Source organism: Parasteatoda tepidariorum, chromosome 1 (genome assembly GCF_043381705.1).
Source record: "Parasteatoda tepidariorum isolate YZ-2023 chromosome 1, CAS_Ptep_4.0, whole genome shotgun sequence".
Classification (NCBI taxonomy): Eukaryota; Metazoa; Arthropoda; class Arachnida; order Araneae; family Theridiidae; genus Parasteatoda; species Parasteatoda tepidariorum.
This window is the reverse complement of record NC_092204.1, coordinates 21,753,793-21,779,045: the sequence shown is the minus strand read 5'-3', so window position 1 is coordinate 21,779,045 and position 25,253 is coordinate 21,753,793. Positions and strand designations below refer to the sequence as shown.

The 25,253-nt window shown below is 29.1% G+C and overlaps 2 protein-coding genes across 2 annotated transcripts; one reads left to right on the top strand and one right to left on the bottom strand.

The window, feature by feature from the left end:
• Nucleotides 1-12,124: 12,124 nt before the first annotated feature.
• Nucleotides 12,125-12,859, top strand: LOC107436267 (general transcription factor II-I repeat domain-containing protein 2A-like). The gene has a single exon (XM_016047909.1). It carries the CDS (start codon nucleotides 12,125-12,127, stop codon nucleotides 12,857-12,859), a length of 735 nt encoding a protein of 244 aa, XP_015903395.1.
• Nucleotides 12,860-15,401: 2,542 nt separating this feature from the next.
• On the bottom strand, nucleotides 15,402-25,247 carry LOC122270339 (nuclear cap-binding protein subunit 1-like). Its single transcript, XM_043047309.1, has 5 exons — nucleotides 25,179-25,247; nucleotides 21,342-21,444; nucleotides 19,816-19,953; nucleotides 17,471-17,584; nucleotides 15,402-15,535 (listed from the first exon to the last, which is right to left on the bottom strand). The coding sequence occupies exons 1-5, from the start codon at nucleotides 25,196-25,198 to the stop codon at nucleotides 15,422-15,424; spliced, it is 489 nt and encodes a 162-aa protein (XP_042903243.1). The 5' UTR covers nucleotides 25,199-25,247; the 3' UTR covers nucleotides 15,402-15,421.
• Nucleotides 25,248-25,253: the final 6 nt, after the last annotated feature.

Here is a 25,253-nt window from a genome sequence, read left to right as displayed (position 1 = left end):
TGAGAGCGAATAGTTAAAGGCCGTTGGATTGTAAATTAGCAACCGAGTAAGTTTCAAGCCTCCATGCGCAGAGGAAATAAAACCCCAATAATACACATTGACAACTCAGTTCCTTATCTACCGTGTCCTCGCGGCTAGAGATAAGAATAACAATGGGAAAAAACTATGCAGATGAGCAAGAAAAATCTCAAAATTCTGGAATGAAACTTTTAAATAGTTTAATATCCCGCGTATATTACAGCTGCTGTTCGAAGGCTCTTTCGCAATATGAAATGATGCTTTTTTGCAAACAACCTGCTATTTTTATAACTGCTGTGAATTTGCAACTGTTACTCATGATTGTTAGGTCAAGTTTAGCTTATCTAAAGCCAGCGCTGTCTATGCTTATCTTGAAAATGGCGTCAAATGTCATTATAGCGAAATGCTACAGTTTTGTAAAAATAAAAGGCGTCTGTGGTCTAATTTTTCAATACTTAAAAACTTACTCCAATGCTTCATTACTAGGGCTTAAATAAATTTTTATAAACTGAGAATAAGACCGTGATTTTGATAATTTACATCTAGGCCAAATTAGCGATTTTTAAGAAAGTTTGATGACTTTAAATATTTAAATTATTTGTCTGTTCTAAAGCCCAGATAATTCTTTATGGCAAGATTATTTATAAAATTTAAAATCATTGCATTGCTTCAAGCGTAAGGCACTTAAAGTATGACTTTTTTTATTTTCTTTGGCGAATGAGCTTCGAAAAACAGCGTTACTGAAAACATATGAATGTACCAAGTATTAATCTGTAGAAAAAATGAACAATACAGTACAGAACCCGTTATCCGGAAATCAGAAAACCGGAAAACCAAAATACCGGAACGAAATTCGATAAATTTTCCCGCCATTTTGAAAAAATATTTTTTTTTTCCTCATAAGATTTTAGGATTTTTCTTTCTTTTCTGAAAGATGTTTACCGTACCATCATTTTAGAAATAATCATTAGTGTATTACTTCATCGTTTTTTTCTTCTTTTTAAGATTATTTCCTAATATTTTTTTTTAGTTGGGTTTAATAATTAAAAAACGGCATTTTGTAGCGATTCAGAAAACCGGAAAAATCAATTATCCGGAATAGCGATGGTCCCGATCGTTCCGGATAATCGGTTCCCTACTGTATAATATTCTACATAAACACTTGTATAAATGAAAAGTATTGTGTAAGTATAATTAACAAAGTATTTGGTATTTCTGTTTTATACAGACTTATTGTTTTCTGTATGAATTAAAAGTATTAAGTGAGTATTATTTACAGGGCCAGACTTAGCCTAATTGGGGCCCGGGGCAATAACTTCTTTTGGGGTCCCCTTCTACTTCACTACTTCAGTAATGACGAACCGAACTTTATGGTGGTATTTAAACTTTTCCCCTCATTATAGATATATATAACAAGAAAATTCACTAGAATCTAAAAGAGCTATAAAGTCCCCCCTTACCTCCAATGGTAAGAAGAAACATAATTTTGACCATTTTATTGATTTTCTGACAATTTTATGTCCATCATACGAATGCAGTTTCCGAAATGCAGTTTTCTGATTGTTAACTTTGTCATCTAGCTGCAAAAAATTCATATTCTTGCTAAAATTAGGGCGGAATTCAGCTAAATTTTCGCAATTACGATAGTTTAATTAAGTCAATCAGAAGCCTGGATTTTTGTAGACATATCACATTTTGTAATATGTAAAAATACAGGCTTTTGATTGGCCAAATTTGTCCATCGTGATTGCGAAAATTTAGCTGAATTCCGCCCTAGAAAAGATTTACGAAATATAGATTTTTTTGTGTTCATTCAATGAAGTAAGGACGAAGCTAACATAAAACTAACGGATTTTACTCTGTACTGATATTTTGCTTAAAAAAAATTCTGTAAAGAAGGAAACATAAAGCAAACTTTCTATCGATTTAGGGCCCCCTCTGATGTAAGGACCCTGCCTTAGTCAGGCTCTGATTTTTTACTAAGTGCTGGGTAGTATTAACAAAGACATATTAAGCACTAATAAAATTCGACGGATTAAATACAGAGCATTACTATTAATAAAGATGTATTATTATCAGAATTATTAAGTATCATCGGCAAGTGCATGTCTTTTAGCATGCAACTTCAAATAGATGTAGCTCTCTCGCGTTTACTTCCGTTTGGAAATGTCAGTTTTTACATAAATTACTTCTGAAGTATGAACTCGAAATTATAGAAATTTTTACTTAAATGCACGTATAAAATAAACAAATAAAAAATATCGTTCATTCATGTATCATACACATTATTTGAAAATGTGTGAATTAAAAATTTTAAACTTTGTTAGTTATAAAAAAAAGAGCAATTTTATGAGTATTTATACATTTTACAACTATTGTTTTCTTCTGCGTAAAACTCATTTTCAAACAAATTTTCAAAAAATATCTGAATACATTTTGCTATCATTTCATAGAATCAATTTTAATTCAACGTTTTTAATATAAACAGAAATTTCAATAAATTTTTCCTATTCAATAAAAAGTTCCTTTTAAAGGAATTTAACAATTCGATATATAAAATGCATGCACAAAGGAAGAAAAAAAATTATTTTGTTGCATTTAAAAAAAGTGATATTAAAGTAAACAGTATATTTTTAATGTAAATATTTATCGGACAACATTATTTGAATACTTCCATAATAAAACTTTGTAAGTTAAGATACAAACAACTAAAATTCGAACAATAATTTATTTATTTTTTTTTTTAAAGAAATGCTCTTCGTATGGAGGAGCATATTTACTAAAAATACATCGAAATTCGAGGATTTATTTTTAGAAGAATACGAAACGGTGTTCAAATATTTACCCTCCTCTTTGGCATTCGACACTTAACAGCAAAACTGTTATTTGAACATTTTCGAAGGGGGGGAAAATTGACTGCAGAAAAATTATCCCTCATCAAAAGGTGAAAAGACTATTTGAATGTCGTTTGGAACAATTGCAAAGAAATTGTAAATTTCGTGGAATTTTTATTTTTGAATCTATGGCGAGGTTAAGCGAAGGAAAGAATTGTTTTTCTACTTGCTGAACAACTGCTGCAAACAATTAAATCAAGTTTTAACAAATTTTTGTTTTTAACGTCTGAATTTATGCAATAAAGCAAGAGGATAATACTTTAAACCTTAAGGCATGTTTTCCAGTTCTGTTTTCGTTACTATTTTTTCCCTTTAAATTCTAAAAATTATCGATTGCATATTTTTCGTCTATTACTATTATAAACAATGGTACCGCCCACTAGTGGGCGTTACAGCTGCCATGGTGGGCGGTATAGGTTTTGTCTAATACTGTTGTATTTTCCATTTTTTTAAATTTAACTAAAATAAATCCTTAAGCAGGAGTATTAAAATATTGAAAATCGAACATTAGAGTATTGTTTAGAAAAATTCATAACATTATTTCGAGGCATTTCAAGATTTTCATAAAAATCTTCGGTGTTAATATTTTATAACGAATCACCAGGGACTAATATATATCTATTTATATCTATGCGAATCACTAATTGGGTTGTGGAGTCGAAGTTGGAGTTAAAAAAATTTTATCAACTCCGACTCCGTTTAGTTAAATGTATTACAGATTAACAAACGGAAAAAGGAGAATTTGGTTTTATGAAAATTATTTCGACAAATATTTCTAATTTTTTAAACAAAAATATTATTCAAAAGTATATTTATGACAATTATTTAAATTATTACTTATTTTAAACTTAAGTTTTTGAGCCCATGTTTAACAAAACTGTTGAAAAAGAACAGAGAAAATCATCGAAACTATTAAAAATATTATAATAAATAAATGAATTGTCTTTTAATTTATAAATATTTCATAACCAAATTTATTTAGCTAAGTTGCTAAGTAAATAAAAAATACACGAATTAATTGAATGTATCAATTGTAATAGTTTCCTAGTTCATGAATATTTACTCAAGAATTTCAGGTCATAGTAGTCGTTCATATTCGTAGTCGAACTCACGGGAAATTCCGTAGTCTTAGACCCACTCTACAGCTCTGATCGCAAGTCAAAATGGCAACAATTTTACCTTGGCCCCACTTGAGGTCAAAATTGGCTCGATATGGGTCCTATTGAACCTAGAATGGCCTATAGAAAACCTACATTGGCCAATATAGAACTTACATTGGCTGAATAATAGATACAAAATACCGGGTAAATCTAACAATTCTATATAGGACGGATATTAGTTGTAAAGTGGCTGTAAAATGTCTTGTGTATCGGAAAATTCTAAATATCAGGCCAATATCAGAAGAATAAAGGTCTTTTGAACTCTTACTAAGCCAAGGTTCATTAATATATTCATATTGGCCCAGTGAGGGCCCTAGTTATTTTGCTTCGAGGGATCGTACTACGTAGTTTAGAATTTCAGGATTTTGCAAAGGTGCCAACAGGTGCAAGTCTCAATAGACATTTTTTTTTTTTTTTAAATGTTTTACGCTACTCGTAGTTTTAAAACTGTCAATTAGACATCTAAGGAATATTTCAATCATATAATGAGTCATTTTTTAATGTTTGGGTGGGGGATATTTTTGCAGCCAAATTAAATATATCGTAGATGTTCTACTTCACAGTTACAAAAAGAATAACAAATAAGAGGAGCACATTTAGAGTTCGTGGTGGATGGTGGATTAGATTTCAAAATCCTTTTTTAGGGGGAGAGGGATAATTTTCAATTTATTTTTTTTATTTTTTTTAGTAGGAATTATTTTTTTTAAGCCGTGTTCATTTTATATCTTCAACTCAAAATTTACGCAACAGGAGGAATAAATTTATACCCGTGTATTTGTTGCACTAAAACACTAGTTCTAATCTTTTGGGGGGAAGGGGGCAAATGAGTAGTCTTTTTTTAGTGGGTTTACTATTTTGATAATTTTAGTGTTTTTACTCTATATATCTCTAATTTTCTGTAACTGTAAGATAAGTAAGTCTCCTTTCAAAGATTATATTAAGGGTAAAACTCTTCAATTTTGGTAGAAGAATAAATTCCTTGGTACCAATTTACAAAGAATCGAAAGTTATACCAACATCAACAACTTAAAAGATTTTAACAGGGGCAGAAGAAAAAAAAAATTCCTGAATATAATGAAGAATAAGGTTTAGAAGCAAAATAGAAAGGTCAGTGGATTTCGAAAAGTTTTATGCCTGTAACCACATCAATTAGCCAATTACCTTGTTTCCCTTTTTTTTTCTTATTTTATTTTAACAACTGCTGACGTCAGTAACTGTTACAAATTGTTCTACGGAAAGTGCTCTAAGCAAAGTTAAACTTATAATGAAACTTGTGAAATCTACCATGTTTGAGAATTGGGTACTTGCACTTCAAGAAGAAGATCACAATACCCACACATGTGACCTAAGACGTTAGCTCCAGCTGATCGCTAAAGTTGAGCTAAGTTCCCCCACATAAGTCAGAATTATAATTAACGTGAAGTTGATTAAATACAAATCCGTATCGCACATCCAATTTGTGGGAATATAATTCTTTCTCGTCTGCGTCTTTTACTTAACTTAGATTTATTATTTGTTTATGTATTTTTTTGTAACCGTGATATATTTTTGTTTTGTGTACCTGGCAACTTTGATGCATAATTAGTTTGTTGATGTTCTGCATGGCTTCATGTCTGTCTCTGTGTAAAGTAAAAAATATATAGTGAAAGAATTGAAATTTTTATGAAATAATCTTAGTGTAAGATTATAGAATGCGTCACTTAAGAAAATTGATGCTTGACAGGCTTGGCTTACTCGAAATAGAACGGAAAGAACAATTGTTAACGCAAAGAAATGCCGCATTTCAACAACTAATCAGGATCGATATAGCCACGCTACGTCACTTGCGGGTATCCCATTATATCGTTTGGTAAAGACATTTAAAAAATGGAAATTCCCATTGGTTTAGAGAAACCTCCACTGATGCAAATGAAGCAGCAGACGATTTTAATGTCTCTAGTGAGTTCCTTAAAATGTCTGAGGTTTCAAAGTTCGTGATTTGTTGTGTACTAGACTGTTATTTGAGTTGTAATTGAGTGCCAGAAATAGCTGTATTTCCTGGAGGATTCTGCTAATAAATATTTAGTCTTAAGGACTACTTAATTTATCTCCAATCATAACGAACCCCTGCTCTCGGTACAATATTAAGGAACATTTAATCTGTAATAATGAGTTTCAACAATGCAATTTCGTATTTTCAATATTGAGGTCCGAACTCGCCTGAAAGTGGCAATTGCTTACAAACCACCCATGTAAAATTTGCAAACTGCAGAAAAAAACGAACAGATTCGTTCTCCAAAAATTAGTTAAAGTTTGTCTATAGATAAAACTCCCCTCGCTACGAAGTCTAAGACCGCCTGCTACAATGGAAGGAAGAAATCGCACATTTCAAAGATGGGAACTTCTTTCTCTCCTGATTTCCTTTCTCTCCCCGACCCGAGTCGAACTCTCGTAACCATAGTCACCGCCACCACTCCAGATGAATGTCATGGGGAGTTCTTTACATAGACAAACTATACAGACTTTCATTTTTTTTATATATATATAAATATATGTAAAGAGAGACAAGAGATACAAGGTTTAGTTATCGGAATGGATCTTTTTACATTTCATACTTTCAGATACTATTATTTCATACTCTTATAGTCTACTATTATTTCTATGCCATTATTTCAAATGGGCTTTATAAATTTTCTTATATAAATATTAACACTCATCGTATTATGGTATGATGATCTAATAAAAAAGATACTTTTTAAACAAATTTTTTTTTAAAAAAGTATCCTGTGAGGAAACATTTTAACATTTTTTGTAAATATTTTTAAGTTATATAATAAGATTAGCCCTCAGCGAGGGTATTGATAATTGATGCTTACCGTACATGAAAATATACTATCGTACAAGATATATCATTAAAAAAATCCTTCTACGCACATAAATTTTTTTTAAATATCTAGTTACATATGAACAAATGTTTAATTACATTAAGTTTAGATCGAACAGATCGTTAAATTGGCATAATTTTTAAAGAGAACAACACATCACCACTTTGAATGTCAATTTTGCATAGCAATCTTTTTTTTTTTTTTTTTTTTTTTTCAGATTGTTAATTTCGACTTCTAAAAATAATATTTTACAATATATTTCTAACAATGAATCTAAGATTTTTTCAAATTTAGAGGGAATGAACACCCCTCTCTGTTGTTCTCTTTGTATGTGAAATATAAATAAAAAAAAATTAACAATAATAAATTGCTTGGTTAAGAATAAACCGCAAAATTAGAATACGTCTGACATAAAGTACTGGATGGATTTCATTTGAAGATATACTATTAATTAAAATAAAAACCATTTTTTTTTTCTTTTTTATCTTTTCTGAACAACATCAAAAATAATGCTATTTCCTTACATAAACTTTCAAAAAATAAAAAGAGCAAAGCGTAATTTGTTAATTGAAACATATAGACTAGTCAACTTTAACAATTTTCGCAGAAGGTTTTACACTCAGATTAGGAAGTAATTATTATATTAAAAAATTTAACTACTATTTAGGTGGGCAAAGCTAAATATGCTTCGAAACGCTGGCGAAATTATATAGTTTTCTCTTTTAACTGGCTACTACTTATTTAAAAAACAAAGAAATCATTGAAAATCTACGTAATAGACTTATTCACTTCAAATTATGTTAAAATAACTTATTAAAGCTGTTATAGTATCAAAATTTATCGCTACGACGTAAGAAAGGAGAAAAATAGTTAAATTTTATCTACCAGTATTTATAAAACATCGTAATCGGGGATATATATTATGAAAAGCGTCTTTACTAATGTGGTCGGCTGATGGCTGTACTCTCTGATGTAATGACCGACAGTGATGTTGGCAATAACATCGCAGCATCCAATGCATTTTCGGTGTATTGGCGGCTGTTGCTCCCTGCGTTGGAGTAGTTCCACCTACCACAGCGTTCTGTTCCAGCGCAGGAGTAAAAAATCCTTCAACCTTTAACAGAACCAATCAACCCAAATGTAAATGAATTATTAGAGAAGTATGGCTGTCGGCTGACTTTTGAAAAACAATTGTATTTAATTATTTTTAATTGAATTTTAAATTGTATAAATTAATAGCGATAATCAATGAGTTTTCGATTCTGGACACAACTGAAAATGCGTGAGTAAGAAAATGGACACAGCTCGAATTGCGTGTTTATACTTGCCAGCTCTTCCGGTTTTCCTGGAAGATTTTATTTTTAATGTGGTGGCAAAATTTATGGAATCACATTTTAATCTTCATTAAATAAATATGGTTAAAAATGATTTTAACTACATTTGAATAATTTAAACATATGTGTGACAGGCTTCTAGCTCTCTGATAGTGTTTTGAACTGTTTGCTAAATTTTTACGAAGCACCAACATACAATCTCAATTTAATTGGCTTTAGCCTACCCTTAGGAAAACACCGTTTTAAAAAGCATAAAAGTTGGCAGGTATGCGTGTTTAATAAAATCGATGTAGCTCGAAATGAGTGTTTAAGAAAATCGACACAGTTCGGAATGTGTGTTTCAGAAAATCGACACAGTTCGAAATGCGTGTTTAAGAAAATCGACACAGCTCGAAATGCATCTTTAACCCTTTAACGGGCCGTTTATTTCTAGTAAAGTAAATTAAAGTATTTTTGGAATTGAAATTGTTTTAAGAACAGTAATTGATATATAAAAAAGAACTCATTTAGTTTATAAAAATGCCATTTTTTTGGTGGTAAATATTTTTAACATGACCTATTAGGAACTTACTGACTTTTATTTTTCTTTATTTATAAAATAAATTCCTTAAATGCTACAAACTTCAAAAGGAATTATGTATTTATAACTTTTATACGTTTTTTAAAAGTGACAAATGGTTACCAATTTTATGCTTACAAATGGGTACCAAACTCATTTCAAGAAAGCTGAAGTTATTGAAAAATGGAAACTTAAATTAAAAGTGGTAAAACGTGGTGGCAAGTATACTTACCACGGCCTGCAAAAGGGTTAAGAAAATGACCCACCCCGAAATGCGAGTTTCAGAAAATGGGCTCAGCTAAAAATGCATCTTTAAGAAAATTGGACCCAGCCCGAATCCTTGAGCAGTATTCCGAGAATCATTTCGTCAGAAAATCGAATTTGTGACAAAACACAAACTTTCAAATGTATTACAAAAATATTTCCTCAATACGAATCCTCATCGTAGTGCATTGCTAGAGATTGTTAACTTGAATGACGAAAGTTGAATAAAGACGAAACAACCGAAAATATGCTGGAGAATTAAGCCGACCGCCCTGAAACCAGGAAGGACAGGAGTTTGAATCCTGTTTCGGGAGTGGGTGTAACTTAACTCTTGCATCAACACCTGTATGGTACCCACGTAAAGGGAATTATTAATAATGTTCGATACATTAAGTATTACGAGTTTTTTTTGGGGGTATATATATATANATTTGGACTGATTTTTGATGGGGCAACATAAAAAAAATTATTTTGATGGTATTTTCCTGCTGAACCAACAATAATTATTATTAAACCACCAAGAAAATGCATTGTTGCACCATTATGGACCATCACGAATTTCCATCATAGTATCTTAGAAATGAAGTGTTTGAACGATCATAAACACCCATCATCCCGATGTAGGAATTCGGACTGATTTATGATGGTCCAACATAAGAATAGCAACGTGTTTTGATAGTTTGTTCATGTTGACCCATCAGAAATTTCCATCCTAGTATCTTAGAAAAAAAATTTGGAACTATAAAGAACCACCATCACCCCAATTTCGGAATTTGGACTGATTTTTGATGGGGCAACATAAAAAAAATTATTTTGATGGTATTTTCCTGCTGAACCAACAATAATTATTATTAAACCACCAAGAAAATGCATTGTTGCACCATTATGGACCATCACGAATTTCCATCATAGTATCTTAGAAATGAAGTGTTTGAACGATCATAAAAACCCATCATCCCGATGTAGGAATTCGGACTGATTTATGATGGTCCAACATAAGAATAGCAACGTGTTTTGATAGTTTGTTCATGTTGACCCATCAGAAATTTCCATCCTAGTATCTTAGAAAAAAAATTTGGAACTATAAAGAACCACCATCACCCCAATTTCGGAATTTGGACTGATTTTTGATGGGGCAACATAAAAAAAATTATTTTGATGGTATTTTCCTGCTGAACCAACAATAATTATTATTAAGCCACCAAGAAAATGCATTGTTGCACCATTATGGACCATCACGAATTCCATCATAGTATCTTAAAAATAAAATGTTTGAAAGATCTTAAACACCAATCATCCCGATGTAGGAATTCGGACTGATTTATGATGGTCCAACATAAGAATAGCAGCGTGCTTTGTTCATGTTAACCTATCAGAAATTTCCATCATAATATCTTAGCAAAATGTTGGAACTATAAAGAACCACCATCACCCCAATGTCGTAATTTGGACTGATTTTTATGCATTGTTGCACCATTATGGACCATCTCGAATTCCATCATAGTATCTTAAAAATAAAATGTTTGAAAGATCATAAACACCCATCATCCCGATGTAGGAATTCTGACTGATTTATGATGATCCAGCATAAGAATAGCAACTTGTTTTGATGGTTTGTTTATGTTGACCTATCAGAAATTCCCATCATAATATCTTAGAAAAATTTTTTTGGAGCTATAAAGAACCACCATCACCCCAATGTCGGAATTTGGACTGATTTTTGATGGGCCAACATAAAAAAAAATTATTTTGGTGGTATTTTCCTGCTAAACCAACAATAATTATTATTAAACCACCAAGGAAATGCATTGTTGCACCATTATAGACCATCACGAATTTCCATCATAGTACCTTAAAAATCAAATGTTGGAATGATCATGAACAACCATCATCCCGATGTAAGAATTCGGACTGATTAACGATGGTCTAACACAGGGATGGGCAAACTACGGCCCGCGGGCCAATTGTGGCCCTCCGGAAGGTTTTATCCGGCCTGCGGATAGAATTTTAACTTGCCGATCCGTCGCAAATATAAACAATATGCATTATACATATTTTCCTACTTTGTTTAAAGCTAGCTTTTTTTTTTCTTTTTTAATAAATTCTGATGACCTTTTTACTTTCTCTATTTTCGTTCTACAAAACATAAGTTGATGGAAATATCTTCAGACAGCTTTTCAATTGGTAACATGCTGAAAGCAGAAGTTCTTCCTAGAATAGCTGTAGAATGGCGCCAACAAGCGTTTGTCTTTCTCGAGGAGTAGACAATACGGAATCTAATGTACGCGAATTGTGCTTCACATGTGGCAGACAGCGCATTTTAAGCTCTAACGAGCGAATTTTTCATTTTTCTGCCGGCGTGAATTATTTATTACGTATGGAAAGATTGCACACATATAACGTTATTGTAAATAATGGTGAAATTATTATATGCATAAAACAGCTAGTGCTTGTTTAGTTATTTGTAAAAATGTTTAACCCAAAAATGGCGACTAAAAAACACAAAGTTGATTCAGAATGCCGTGCGTTCAATGATGAATGGACTTGGAAATATTTTTTTACAGTTGTTGAAGATAAATCAGCATGTCTTATCTGCAATGAAGCTGTAGCAGTTTTTAAAGAATGCAACATTAACCGACATTTTACAGTCAAGCATAAGAATGCCAACTACGATGCAATATGCAATGTCTGAATGTGAAAGAAGACAAAATGCAGAAAGTCTTCCTAAAAATTATCTGGCCGTCAAAATTTGTTCAAGAATATAAATATTTTTCAAGAAGCAGCTACGCATGCAAGTTACATTGTAGCATACAATATAGCTAAAAATAATAAATCTCTCAGTAATGGGGAGTTTGTTAAACAATGTATGCTCCAAGTTTGTGATGTTTTATGTCCAGACAAGAAAAATAATTTTGAGGCTGTAAGCTTATGGCGAAAAAAAAGTGACATCTAGAATCGAAGATACGATCGATAAAAATTTGGCTTCACAATTAGCACAAAATTTGCACGATTTAAATTTTGTTCAATAGCTATGGATGAAAGTACTGATATAAATGATACTGCTCAGTTAGTTTTATTTATAAGAGGTATTAATGAGAACTTAGAAATTACCGAGGAACTGGCGTACATGCGTTCTTTAAAGGGAAATACAACGGGATGTGATATTTTTCGTGAGTTTCAGGAAGGGCTTTTAACTTTGAAAGTGCCCATAACAAAATTATATAATATTACGAATGATGGTGCACCAAATATGACAGGAAAAAAATCTGGATTCCTTGGACTCTTTAATCAGAACTATCCCGGGAATAAAGTTATTTTTCTACATTGTGTTATACATCAAGATGCTCTGTGTAAATCTGCATTGAATATGAAGCCCGTGCTTGATGCAGTAGTAAAGCTTGTTAATACTATTCGATCTCGTGGGCTTACTCACAGGCAATTCCGAGATTTTCTTCAGTCTGTGCAATCTGAATACTCTGATGTATTGTATTACACGAAAGTAAGGTGGCTTAGTGCAGGATGTGTTTTCGAGCCAGTTTGGCAGCTGAAAGACGACATCATGTCGTTCTTCCATGAGAAACAATGTTTAGCAGAGTGCGAAATATTGGAAGATACAGAATGGCTTTCAGACTTTGCATTTTTCACGGATCTTCTTTGTCATATGAACAACTTGAATGTTAAGATGCAAGGGAAAAATCAATTCATTGATGATATCTGGACCCACCTAAAAGCTTTTAAACTGAAGCTCAATTTGTTTGCTGGGTAGTTCGCCAAGAACGACCTGTCTCATTTCTCGAGGTTAAATTTAATACCCTCAGTAAGTAAGGAAAAGCTTAAGAGTTATGAAGATTGCTTGAAAAAACTCCATTTTGAGTTTTCACACAGATTTCAAGATTTCAGTGCTATTCAAACAGAATTAGATATTTTTACCATGCCTTTCAACGTAAATTGTGAAACAGTGAGGTCGGATCTGCAGCTTGAATTAATTGAGTTGCAATCTAACAATCATCTGAAGCAGTTGTTTCTAAGTGTGAGTTTTACAAATCATTACCAAAAGCTAGTTTCCCAAATTTAATATCTCATGCCCAGAAAATCAGTGCTATGTTTGCTTCATCTTACATATGTGAACAAGCGTTTTCAATTATGAACGTTAGAAAAAATCATTTCAGAAGTAGACTAACTGACAAACATTTATCCTCCTTCCTTAAAATAAGTACATCTCACTTCGAGCCTCAATATAAGGAACTTTTAAAAATGAAATCGCAATTCCATTCATCTCATTAAAAATTGCATATTCTTCCTTTTACGCATTTTGTAAGTTGTCAAGAAATTTTTTTTTAAAGAAACCTTAAAATCCATTGCAATAACTGGGAAAAAAAATTATAATAAAATCACGTGTAATTACCACGAAATCTCACGAATCGGACGCGTCAAGAAGAGCTTAAAATATTTAAGAGATACAAATGTTGTAATAAATAATATCGTATTAAAAATATCAAGATTTTGAAAAAGACGAGAAAATTAAATCAGTGATAACTGCTAAAAAATTTATTGGAAAAAACGATAAAATTATCGCGTCCAATAGTGAATATTTGTGTGCACGATTTGAATTTCCCGTATTATAATACTATCGAGATTTTACGAAATCACGTGAAAATCATCAATAACTGAAAAAAAAATCAGTGTCGTGTCAAAAAGTGACTAATAAATGCACAAATTGATTTTTGCCGGTAGTAATAATGTAAAAAAAAAAATAATTATATATATAGGGGCTTAAAAATTACATATTGAGAAAATTCGTAGCAATAATAGCCGATAAAACGATCGAAACACCGCATGGAATTACAATGGAAACGATGAAAATCGAATGCATCAAAAATTACTCGTATGCGTGATTCAAATTTTGCATATCGTAATACAGGAATTTTAGAAACCATGAGAAAATGAATTGCATTAACTGAAGGAAAAAGAAAAGATACAAACAATGCTTAATAAAAAATTTGGATTTCATTTTTCTTTTTTTTTTAATTTTGAATGAATTCTGATCTTGATGTGAAATTTTTAAATCAAGTGAACACGAATTCCAATGGGATATTTTTAAATCAGTTGAATACCAATGGAGATGTGTAATTATAAATCGCAGGAATACGTCTAGAGATGTGAAATTTTTAATTGCGTGAAAACGACCAGAGATGTGAAATTTTAAATCGGGTAAATACGAATCGTGAAATGTAGTTTTAGATCGCGTGAATATTCAATCGCAATATGATTTTCAAATGTAGTGAATTAAATTTTGAATCGCGATTACAGAGATAAGAAAATGCGTTCTAAAAATTTTTTTCAGAAGTTCGAAAAAAAAGAAATTTTTTTTAGAAAAAGCGGGGGGGGGGGGGNGTATTATAATTAAATTGAAAAAAAAAATTCCACCAAAAAGCTGAAAAAACTCATCTTTGCTCTCTCTGAGAGAACCATACAACTGGAACAGTAAGAAACTTTTGTGGCTAGGAAGAGACACAAAGATATATGATAAGTAGATAAAGTGTATTTGATATGTATTTTATATAAGATAAGTAGATAAAGTGTATTTATAAGGGCCTTCATACGGCCTTTTAATGAGTAACAAAGAGTAATTAATTAGTTAACCCTAATAAATTAATTAAATAAATAAACTACCAATATTAAATAAAAATTGGAGAAAAAAAATTATACAATGAACAATTTCAATAAAGAAAATGTGCTAAATTGATAGCTTTTAAAGTAGACTTCGTGTATCATTTAGCTTTTAAGTTATGATTTCTTGAATAAATATTTTAAATCGCATACCAACAAATTCAATATATTTCATCCTGTGATTAAATAAACTTCTACTCAAGTAAAAAGAAAATGCTGTAAAAATTAAATAACTTACGAAATAAAATTAAATAACTCAGTAATAAATATTATATTAATGAGACCAAGCACAATGAAGACAAAATTAAAATCATCAAAACCAGTTTCAATATTGGATTATTAGAAACTCCTTTCATTTTCATCAGCAATTAGCATGATTTTGAAGCTTTAATCTCACCTTTATCAAAAAGGCCTCAATAATGATTCATTAATATTTTGAAAACCTTTTTTTTTCCTTATTGAAATATTATAGTATGTCTCCCAATGTGTATACAGAATTCTTTTTCTTTACTTTCAATGAGAATTCTGAAAAAAAGATAAGTATAATAATTATAAAATTCAGTAGACATGTTTTGTCACAAGAAGAAATTTCCTTGCAATTTAAAGGGGAAAACTAATTTTTCTTTTCCNGTTAAAAAAAATGCAGTTGAAAGTATTCTTATGCTTTGAGGGCACAAAATTGTTGAAATATGGACAGAATGTGATGGTCTATATCACTCGTAAATAGAAGAGTCTCTAAGGTATCTACATACTTGAATACTTGTTCATGATGCTGAAAGAGAAAATAGAGAATTACTCAACAATCATGAAAGATAAATAAGGATAAATTGAAATTTAAAAAGTCACTTTCTCTAATTTATCAAGTCACCGATACTTAGAATATCAGTGCATAGTAAGGCAATATATAAATTCATAGTGAATGATATTTTGTTTTTATTTTATAACCGCCGTTGAACCGCCAATATAATTTTAGGTTTACGACTACTCCTGTTCAACTACGCAGCCTTGTAATTTTGAACCCAATCCAGAAGACAAGAGAACTCCTGGATCAAGCAATTTGGCTTTGTTGAGGACTTTAATAGAACTAACCCACATTTGAGTTACATGGAGTGAAAAACCACAAAAACCTCCCATGGTTAGACTGACGGCAAGGTAACTCTAACACATGATCCGTCTATCATTGAGCATATTTTAATGCCAGCATTGTGGTCGGCACAAAACGGGTGTGGAATTCATATCGACCAGCCATTACTGGGATTTGAATAACGAATGATGTATCCTGAATAGCAATGCCTTACAATAAATTATTTATTTATTATAAGGCAGCAATTACCATCAACAATAAATATCCAAAAAATACAGCTGACCATATTTTGAGTTACAGTTATGATTATCTACAATAAAGAATGCCTGTTTTATTCTCAAGGTTGATTATGAATTCCCATTAAACAGCTGGAACTCTATGTTGGATTTTAAATGCAAATAGTCTTATGTTTTTAGTGGCTATCAATAATTTTGGTAAAAGTGTTTCCTAGCTGGTAACACTGCACCAGAAAGGGTTTAAAAATAATAGACGTAAAAATAACAAAAAACACAAAAGTTTTAAAAATTTTGTACATAAAAAGTTAATGCGACAAAAATAAAGCAAAATTCTGGGTGAAAAAATGCATGATTTATATTTAAAAATAATATAATAAAATAACATTAAAAAAAATCTTACATTTATACACATTTTGACTTTTAGATTATTCTTTTACTTACATAGGTTACTTTTTTAAAGAAAAATTTCCAATTACTCATAAAAGAAAAAAATTTATAATAAACGGCAAATTTTGAATGAACAATAAATTATTATTCACTTCATTTTCTAGGGCTTGATGAGACAGCACATTAGTGAAGTAGAAATTTAAAAAAGTAATTAAATTTCCGAAAATAATTTTTTCTATTATACAATTTTGATTAGCAAACTCTGAACTTTCTACTTATAAAACTGGCTGTTTTTTTTTCTTTTTTTGTCCTATACAAAATTAAAATCGATGGAATTTTTCAATCAAAGCTGACAATACTTAAATCCACTCCAACTTTTGAAAGAATTTTATGATTGAAGCGGCATGTCCCACCCCCCTACAAATCGCTAGAATTTTATCATTATTCTACAAGGTATTTTTGTACTGTACAATAAATTCTCTGCAAGCAATATTAAAAATAGTATATTTTTTGTTCTTTTAGAATGGGGTAATATGGAAACAGCATAGTTAAAAATGTTTATCTTTTTAAGTTCCAAAAAAAAAATAAAAAAATAAAAAATAGAAAACTAGCTTAGAACTTGACAAACTCAATGTCGAATATCATCTTAGATGTTTCATAAAAGTTTGAAACTAAATTCTACATCTAATTTGTTCTCACTTATTCCGTTTGTTCTATGTCAGCAATTTCAAATCTTCTAATCTCATATTAAATATAAAATAAATTTTATAAGAAATGAAAAAAATCCCCAAATTTTCTTCAGGAAAATTCAACATTTAACGTTAAAAGTAGATTTAAAGATCAATCACTTTTCACTTTTAACAGAGAAAAATTCCAACACAAAGTAGCAAGAGGCATTACATCCTTATATTGCAGAAACTTCTCTCTAAATTTTATAAATTGTGTTAAGGGTCAAATTTGAATCCACATGTGTAGTGTAAAAACAATAAAATGAAATTACCTGAAAAAATACTTCCTGTAGTCGACCTAATATGGCTTTAAACCAATAATTGTTGAAATCCACACCTTCTGCTTCACAACGAGCTATATGTTCTGTCAAAAGCATGATGAACCTCTAAAAAAAGTAAATAATACAACAAATTACACTTTTAATATACATTTCCATAGTTGAACTGTATGATTTATTATATTCACTTCAGGAAATGGGATAGTTTTAACCTGATTTAAAAACTATTAAATTGGGACAGCACATTTTGGTGATATCTTAGAGACCATAAACAGTTATTAAGAAACATATTAATTAATCTGATAAAATTAGGAGCATACATTCTACTGTCAAACGCAACCCTCAATGCCTTCACCCTACTTTCAATATATCACCTTGCATTCCAATAAAAGAAAAGTAGGACAAAATTGAGTAGCTAAAAAATTTTTATAATTGTCTTTCAAACTCATTTCAAAATACTTTAATAAAACATATAAACTTTAATAATAATAGCATTAAAATACCAAACTTTAAAAGTACTAATTAAAGGTGTGAATTAAATCTTTGGATATTATGCTTACCAATAAAATAAAACCAATAACCAAAACATGTTCAAAACATGTATGGTTCAAATACTTTTTAAACAAAAATGAATAATTGATATGTATACATTAAAAAAAATATTAATTAAACTTTTCCAAGAATAATGAAAATCTGTTACAAGAAATTTTAATAAAAATAAATAGTGCTAAACTCAGGGCTGTCAATAAAATAGTGGCTTTAGTTGCTTCAGATATGAAATAGTTTCTCTCTAACAAATTCTTGAAATATTTATACCTTAATGATATAAAATTATTCAAATAGAGTATTTTTTTAAAACATTTACACTTAATATATATAATATGTTAATTTTAAATACACAAAAAACAGAAACTTTAAACTCAAACTGCAGAAGATGCATATCATGTTACACCGATGATTTAAGAAATTCTCAAAATAATTAAATAAAGAGAAAATACATAAGAAAAAAATTTATGCCATATGTACTGTGCTACATAAACATTTTTCCGAGCATAATAATTGTAAATACATAAAAAAAAACATTAAATTTAATGTTTTTAAAATACACATATACTATACTGGTATTTTATAAACTCTATTTAATTTTTCAATGGAAAAATAATAATTAAACATTGAATTAAAATTTTACCAAAAATTACAAACTACACTGGTTTATTTAACAAGAAACAAAAAAAACTATCTAAGAATTAATAAAAGTAATAAAATAGGAATCTTGCTTAGATTCAATTTTAGTATAGATCAGATATTGCAGGTCTCCTAAATTAAATATGACAACTATATGTGAATAAATGATAGTCTAAATTACATAAAATGAAATGAAAAAAATAAAAAATTAGGTAAAACTGTAAAAGGTATTTAATATATTTTATTTGATGACTAAATTTTACATTAAACAAGTTTTAAATACTTGTATATTTTTTTAGTTTAAAAAAATATACAAGTTTTATTACTAAATGCACAATTTATTATTTCTAAAACAGTTCTAAAAAGATGCTATGAAATCATTGAAAAAAACGGTCTAAGAACACTCGAATAAACTAAACATCCTGTTTACACAAACGAAAAAAATCAGACGTGAATTCAACTATGTTTTCTTATGAAGTTAAATTAAACTCTGTAAATTTTACATTAATATGCAACTGTCAATAACAACAGGTCCGAAGATTGTTTTTTCCTGCAATAGACCATGGCAGCGGAATGTTTTCATGCCCCATCAGAGGCTGTAATTGCACTGGTCAAACAGAGTGGGGGGAAAAAACTTGTACAAGAGGATTAAATATAGATAATGGATATGGCAAAAAAGAACCAACCCTTACCTTTACTGTGAAGAGGGAAATAAAATAGCAAATTAATAATTTAAGTAAATTGATTTTTAAAAAAAAATTGCAATTGATTTCAAAATAGCAAGGGTTTTTTTTATATAAATATATTAATGAAATTAGTCCAATTTAGTCACCTATTCTTAAAAAATTGTCATTTCAGTTCCTTTTTAGTTGACAAGGGCAGCTCTAAAATCTTCAACATATTTGACTTTAAAATATTATGTAAAAAATTTTTTTGCCAAATTGATTTTGACTTTATTGCAATAAAGACCACTTAATTTATTAATTGACACAAAAACCAAATTCCTAGGTTAACATGGGGGAATTAGGATGTTGAATGAGTCTGTGTGACACCCTTAAAGATGACTAAGAAAAACAACAACAAAAAAGAGTTAAGAAAGAAAATTTTTTTTAACTAAACTGCCAATTGGAGAGCTAACCAAAATATATCCTTACCTGGAAAATAATTAAGAATAAATTTTTTAAATCACTCTGGGCAGCATCTAATTTTTCTTCCATTTCTTCAATCATTTCTTCTGATGGTCGTACATGATTGGAATCTTCTTCATCGTCTTCTTCCATAGCATCATCTTCCTATTTGATGCGTAACCAAAATTAAAAAAGAAAAAACAAAACGTTTTACAGATAGAGTAGATAAATAACACATTTATAGAAAGATTAGAGAATGATATTTAAATTGAAATAGAAAAGTAAGTTGAAATCGAACAAAATAAAATACAGGACTTTATCAGAAGACACCCTTTACATTTTAATGTGGGTGTGTTTCAGTGAAGAATTGTTTAACAAAATAAAAGTGTTACTCGTGTCTCAAAGCTCCATTTTTAAAAAAAAAGAGAAAATATATAAGATATGTAATCAGAACCAGTGCATAAAAAGTAATACAATTTATAAACAAAAAATAAACAAAATATACAGGTAAAAATTTCAATAAAACTCACCAAAACTAACCTGACTCACCTAAACTAACAAAATATTATTCCAAAAGCTACTTTAGATTGAAATAGATATATGTGTCAAACTAACATTTGGCCAGCAGAAAGAAATAATAGAGAAATTGGAGCTACCAGATAAAAATTATAATAGAATACATTATATTTTACCAAAATTTTTTTAGGAATTAGATAAATAACAATATATTACATCAGTAGTCAGTTAATTTTTTATTTTTTTGTTTAACTTGTTCGGTAAAACAATACAATCAGTTACACTGGATACAACCAACGTCCTAAAAAGTACCCTTCAGAATTTAATGTGTATTAGAACATCAAAACATGCATTAAACACTACAAAAGCAAAACATTTTTGCACCTTCCAAAATAAAACAAAAGACTTGCACTTAAAAGTTTTTTTAATGGAAAAAAATTCATATGTTTTTAAAAACCCTTATTTCTTTTGTCATTATCACACAATGAACATAAACTTCCTTTTAATAAAAGAAGAAAAATCACCAACTTTAAATTTTAATTATAATTAATGATTTGAGATATGCTATCAAAGTGGTAAAATATTGATAATGTATATTGAAATATTGATTAGTGACAGATTTAGACATCAATCACATGTGAAATCAAGAAAAGGTTTACATTGTCTATTTATTTAACAATTTATTTGTAATTGACAAACACGTTTAACACAACTGTAACAAAACTTTTTTTTAATCTCATATATCTTTAGATTTAGAAAATTATTATTTGTAGAGATAAAAGGATATTTTGAATAGTGTCACTAAAGTTTGGGAGTTATTTGGATTTTTATACAATTAAATAAAATTTCAAGTATTTTTTTAGCAATTCTCCAACTTATTCCACATCAATGACTAAACAAACACATACATTCAAAATTAAAAATTTGCCATTGAGGGGTGATAATAAAACATATTAACAAAATAATAATTTATACACAAAAGAATTAACCTAGATGCAAACAGTTATAGAGATCAACTCTTTTAAATGACTAATTACCTTTTGAAGTTTCTTTTTAGCATCATTTACTTGTTTTTCTTGATTAGTCACATAACGAATCATTTTACGTATTGTTAAATGAAGTATCTCCCATATATAAGCTCTACAAATAAAATAAAAAATCAGTTTTATTTACACATTTATTTTCGCAAATACACAGTATAGCATGGAAAATATTTGAAAACCAAATGCTAAAACTAATAATAAATATGTAATTTTTAAAAAGCAAAATTTATAATGCCTAATTACAAATATACTAGATTCAAAAAAAAAAATTTATTTTAAAAGAAATTCAGTAAAAAAATTATTTAAAAATAATTTAGATTTACTACTTAAATTACTCAGAGAATCCTTTTTAAACTAAAATTGGAAATTGTGAAGTTACAAAAGAAAACAAAAGTAAATTTATGGCATAATGATATTTAAGTATGGTGTAAAAGTTTAAAGGTACAGGGACCAAAATAGGCTAAACTACATAGGGGTTATAAATAGATATTGAATCAAAAAAGAAATAGAAAAATCAATCAGGTAATGTGAGGTCATTGAAACTAAACAAGACAATTTGCAGAATATTTAACCCAACACCTAATACATTTAGCACATTTCTTATTACTTAATAAATTATTTTATAAGTAAATAATTTCATTAATAAATAATGTAAAATTTTATATTATTTCATTAATAAATAAGTTGATATTTTCTATTTTAAAAAAGGGAAAACAAAATCTATAAAATAAAATTCATAGAAAAAATAACACTTATGAAAAAAATTTTAAAACTGCATTCAAAATAAAATAAATAAAGAAGAAAAAAAAAGAAGAAAAAAACTTTAAAAGTTAAGCTCCAAAACAAGTTAATATAAATACATCCATATTTATAAGCAATTAAACAATATATAAAATGAAAAAATAAATAGAGCTTAAAATAAAATGTACGCATAGACAAAGTTGAAATATAAAAATTCCTCACAAGACATATACATATATAGAAACCACTTTTGTAATAAGATAATACAAAAAAGTGATTAAAATGCAGATGCATTTCAGTGTAGCTATTTTTAACGCAATCAGAATTTTTATTCAACTTTTCATGCTTATGATACTCCGATCAAAACATTCAAAAAGGAAAAAATGAATACTTGTCATGGATTCTATTTATAACTAAAAATTATAGCAAAGGATAGATAAAGGTTTATAAAAAATAAAAAAAACATATAACTTTATCACACATTTTCTAAGGAATTGTCTTTAAAAAAAAATATGAAAATAGCTTTAAACTCATCCTCTATTTCCCTATAATACTTTGTTAGAGTTCCAGATTTTTACTTCCTGTCACGAATATTCAACTCGAAAAAACAACCACTTCAACAAAAAAAATTTTAAACTAGCCGAGGATAGAAATTTCAACTTGATCAATCAAAATATTTACAGCTAGACACAATCATGCTTTGAAATGAGCACAACTTTTGTTCCATATTTGTACATCCACATCAAAATTCAGATACTTTATGAATAATCCCTAACAAAAAACATTTAAAATGTATTATTATCAAACTTCACACAAGAAAAAGGTTGTTGGATTTGAGCCAGAAAAAAATCACTTTGAGTTTGTTTGTTTTTGATGGTTTAAACCAGTGGTTCTTAACCTTTTTAAGCCGCGACCCAAATTTGAGAAATATGTTCATGTCGCGACCCAAAAAAAAGTCAAAATTAGGCTGAGTAAGCCACAATGACTTCTTCTAGGAGGTGTTGGTATTACTTATTATTTGGTGTATTACTAACTTTTTTGGTTCGACTCAGCGCGACCCAAGAAATATGCTTCGCGACCCAATTTTGGGTCGCGACCCATAGGTTAAGAACCGCTGGTTTAAACCAATAACAAAGACCAGCTAAAATAAAATAAATTTTTCGGAACTTGAGATAATATGAAAGATCCATAATGGTGTTAATTAATTACAGTGTGTGATTGGATGTTAGGAACAATATAGAACAGCAGTTTTGCACTTTAGAAATTTGATTGTTTGAAGAAACAGCACTAAACTTGAGAAGTATGAAAAACAATGATTTTAAACTACTTGGAATAATCAGTATCTGTACTTTTGCGTTCTTTTATTTTAAATTCTTACAATCAAAAAAAAAAATTTTATTATTATTTTGAACAAATCTTACAAATTTATAAAAAATACCTGATAAAAAAAGATTTAGCACAATTTTTAAAAAAAGTTTATTTTGTAGCAATTTAAAACATATTTGGGATGTTTGGAAATACGACTGTAATATGTTTAGTAATTTTGGGCTAATTTCAAAAAAAATTGAGTAGTTTGCATCACTATAGCTACTAATATTTTAGATATTAGTGTTAAAAGTGCCCTTAAAATTAAGAATAAGAAAAATAAGAAATGAAAACTTATAAGTACGAAATAAAATTAAACAAAAAAAAAATTTTATTTTGAAAAAATTTTCAAAAGTAATTTGATTAAAAATTTGATTAATACTAAAGTTAACAGTAAAATTTTAAACTAACACAAATATTTTATTATAAATTTACTTTTCCTGTCAGTCATAAATTGTAAAAAGAATATCTTTTGTGCTTATTAAAAATAGTTTCACTAAGATACTAATTTTCTTACAGTCTGTTTTAAATTTTATTACAAGCTAATACTAAACAATGCGTTAAAAACTATCAATAGGAAAAATTAAATATAAGAATAAACTAGTAAAACTAATAATTAAAAAGAATTTCAATGACTTTCAGAAAGTACAGCTATTTATAGTACTCAATTACAGCTCAAATAACAGTGTAGTAAAGCAAAACAATAAGAAAAACATTAAGTATTATTTTCTCTCTAAATTATGTCAGAATTCTGCGACTTTCTATCAAATTTCCTATTTAAACTGCTTATTTAGGGTCTGTCTGAGGTATTTAGCCTCATAACAAAAAGATACTTATGAAACTGTACAAATATTTACGAATTTGTAAAATTTTACAAATTTAAAAATTTTAACAAAGTTTATTTTGCTAGGAGGCTAAATATCTCAGATAGACCCTAAATAAGCAGTTTAATTAAGAAATTTGTATTAAAGTCACAGAATTCTAATGTATGTTAGAGAGAAAATAGCACCTAATGTTTTTCCTATGAAAAATTTGGTTTTGCATCATTTTCACCGACTTGGCTATAATTTTAGCAACAAATTAATAATTCTGGAAACTTCGAATTTCAAATTGATAGAAAATATATATATATACAATTACACAAGAATCGTCTAGAAACATTTCAAAAGTTCCAAGGATTCGTCATCAAGCCTATGTAAATAGAATAATACCTCATTGGAGTATTAGTTTGTATGATTGTTCTGACCTGAGTTAGATCATTGACCTGTCTGTGATAGTAAGTCCTGTGTTATGTTGTACTACACTATTATTTGAGCAGTAATTGAGTGCAATAAATAGATGAATCTTATGGAAGTTTCTACTATTAATTTTTTGCATTCTTAAGGACTGTTACATTCATTTGCAATCGCAACAATTCCCTGTGCTGGGTATAATAAGTTATTAAACTACTGATAAAACAAATAAATATATTTTGTTATGTATAAGCTTTTATGCATCAAATAACATACATACAAAACTAACAACGTAAAACACCAGGGTTCCACAGTATGTATATGTATGTGTGTACACACATATATATACACACATATATATACACACATATATATACATATAAATATATATACATATACATATAAATATATATCAATACAAACACATATATTGGAAATTTACTTAAACAAGCAATAAGTCAAATGCCTCATAATATTAATAAAGAATACTTGCTTGGGAAATTCTGAAGACATCTCTTTGGAAAAGAGCCAATTAGCTACCGAAGAACATTCAACTATTTTACCTTTC

Excerpts from the sequence above, each read along its gene's own strand:
- LOC122270339 (XM_043047309.1), bottom strand. The coding sequence starts at position 25,198 with ATGTCTTCAGAATTTCCCAA. Across the intron at positions 17,585-19,815 it reads TATTCTTAATTATTTTCCAG|AGGTTCATCATGCTTTTGAC; the intron begins GTAAGGATATAT and ends TACTTTTTTTAG. Across the intron at positions 15,536-17,470 it reads TACAGGAAGTATTTTTTCAG|CATCATGAACAAGTATTCAA; the intron begins GTAATTTCATTT and ends TTTCTCTTTCAG.
- LOC107436267 (XM_016047909.1), top strand. The coding sequence starts at position 12,125 with ATGGATGAAAGTACTGATATAAATGATACTGCTCAGTTAGTTTTATTT.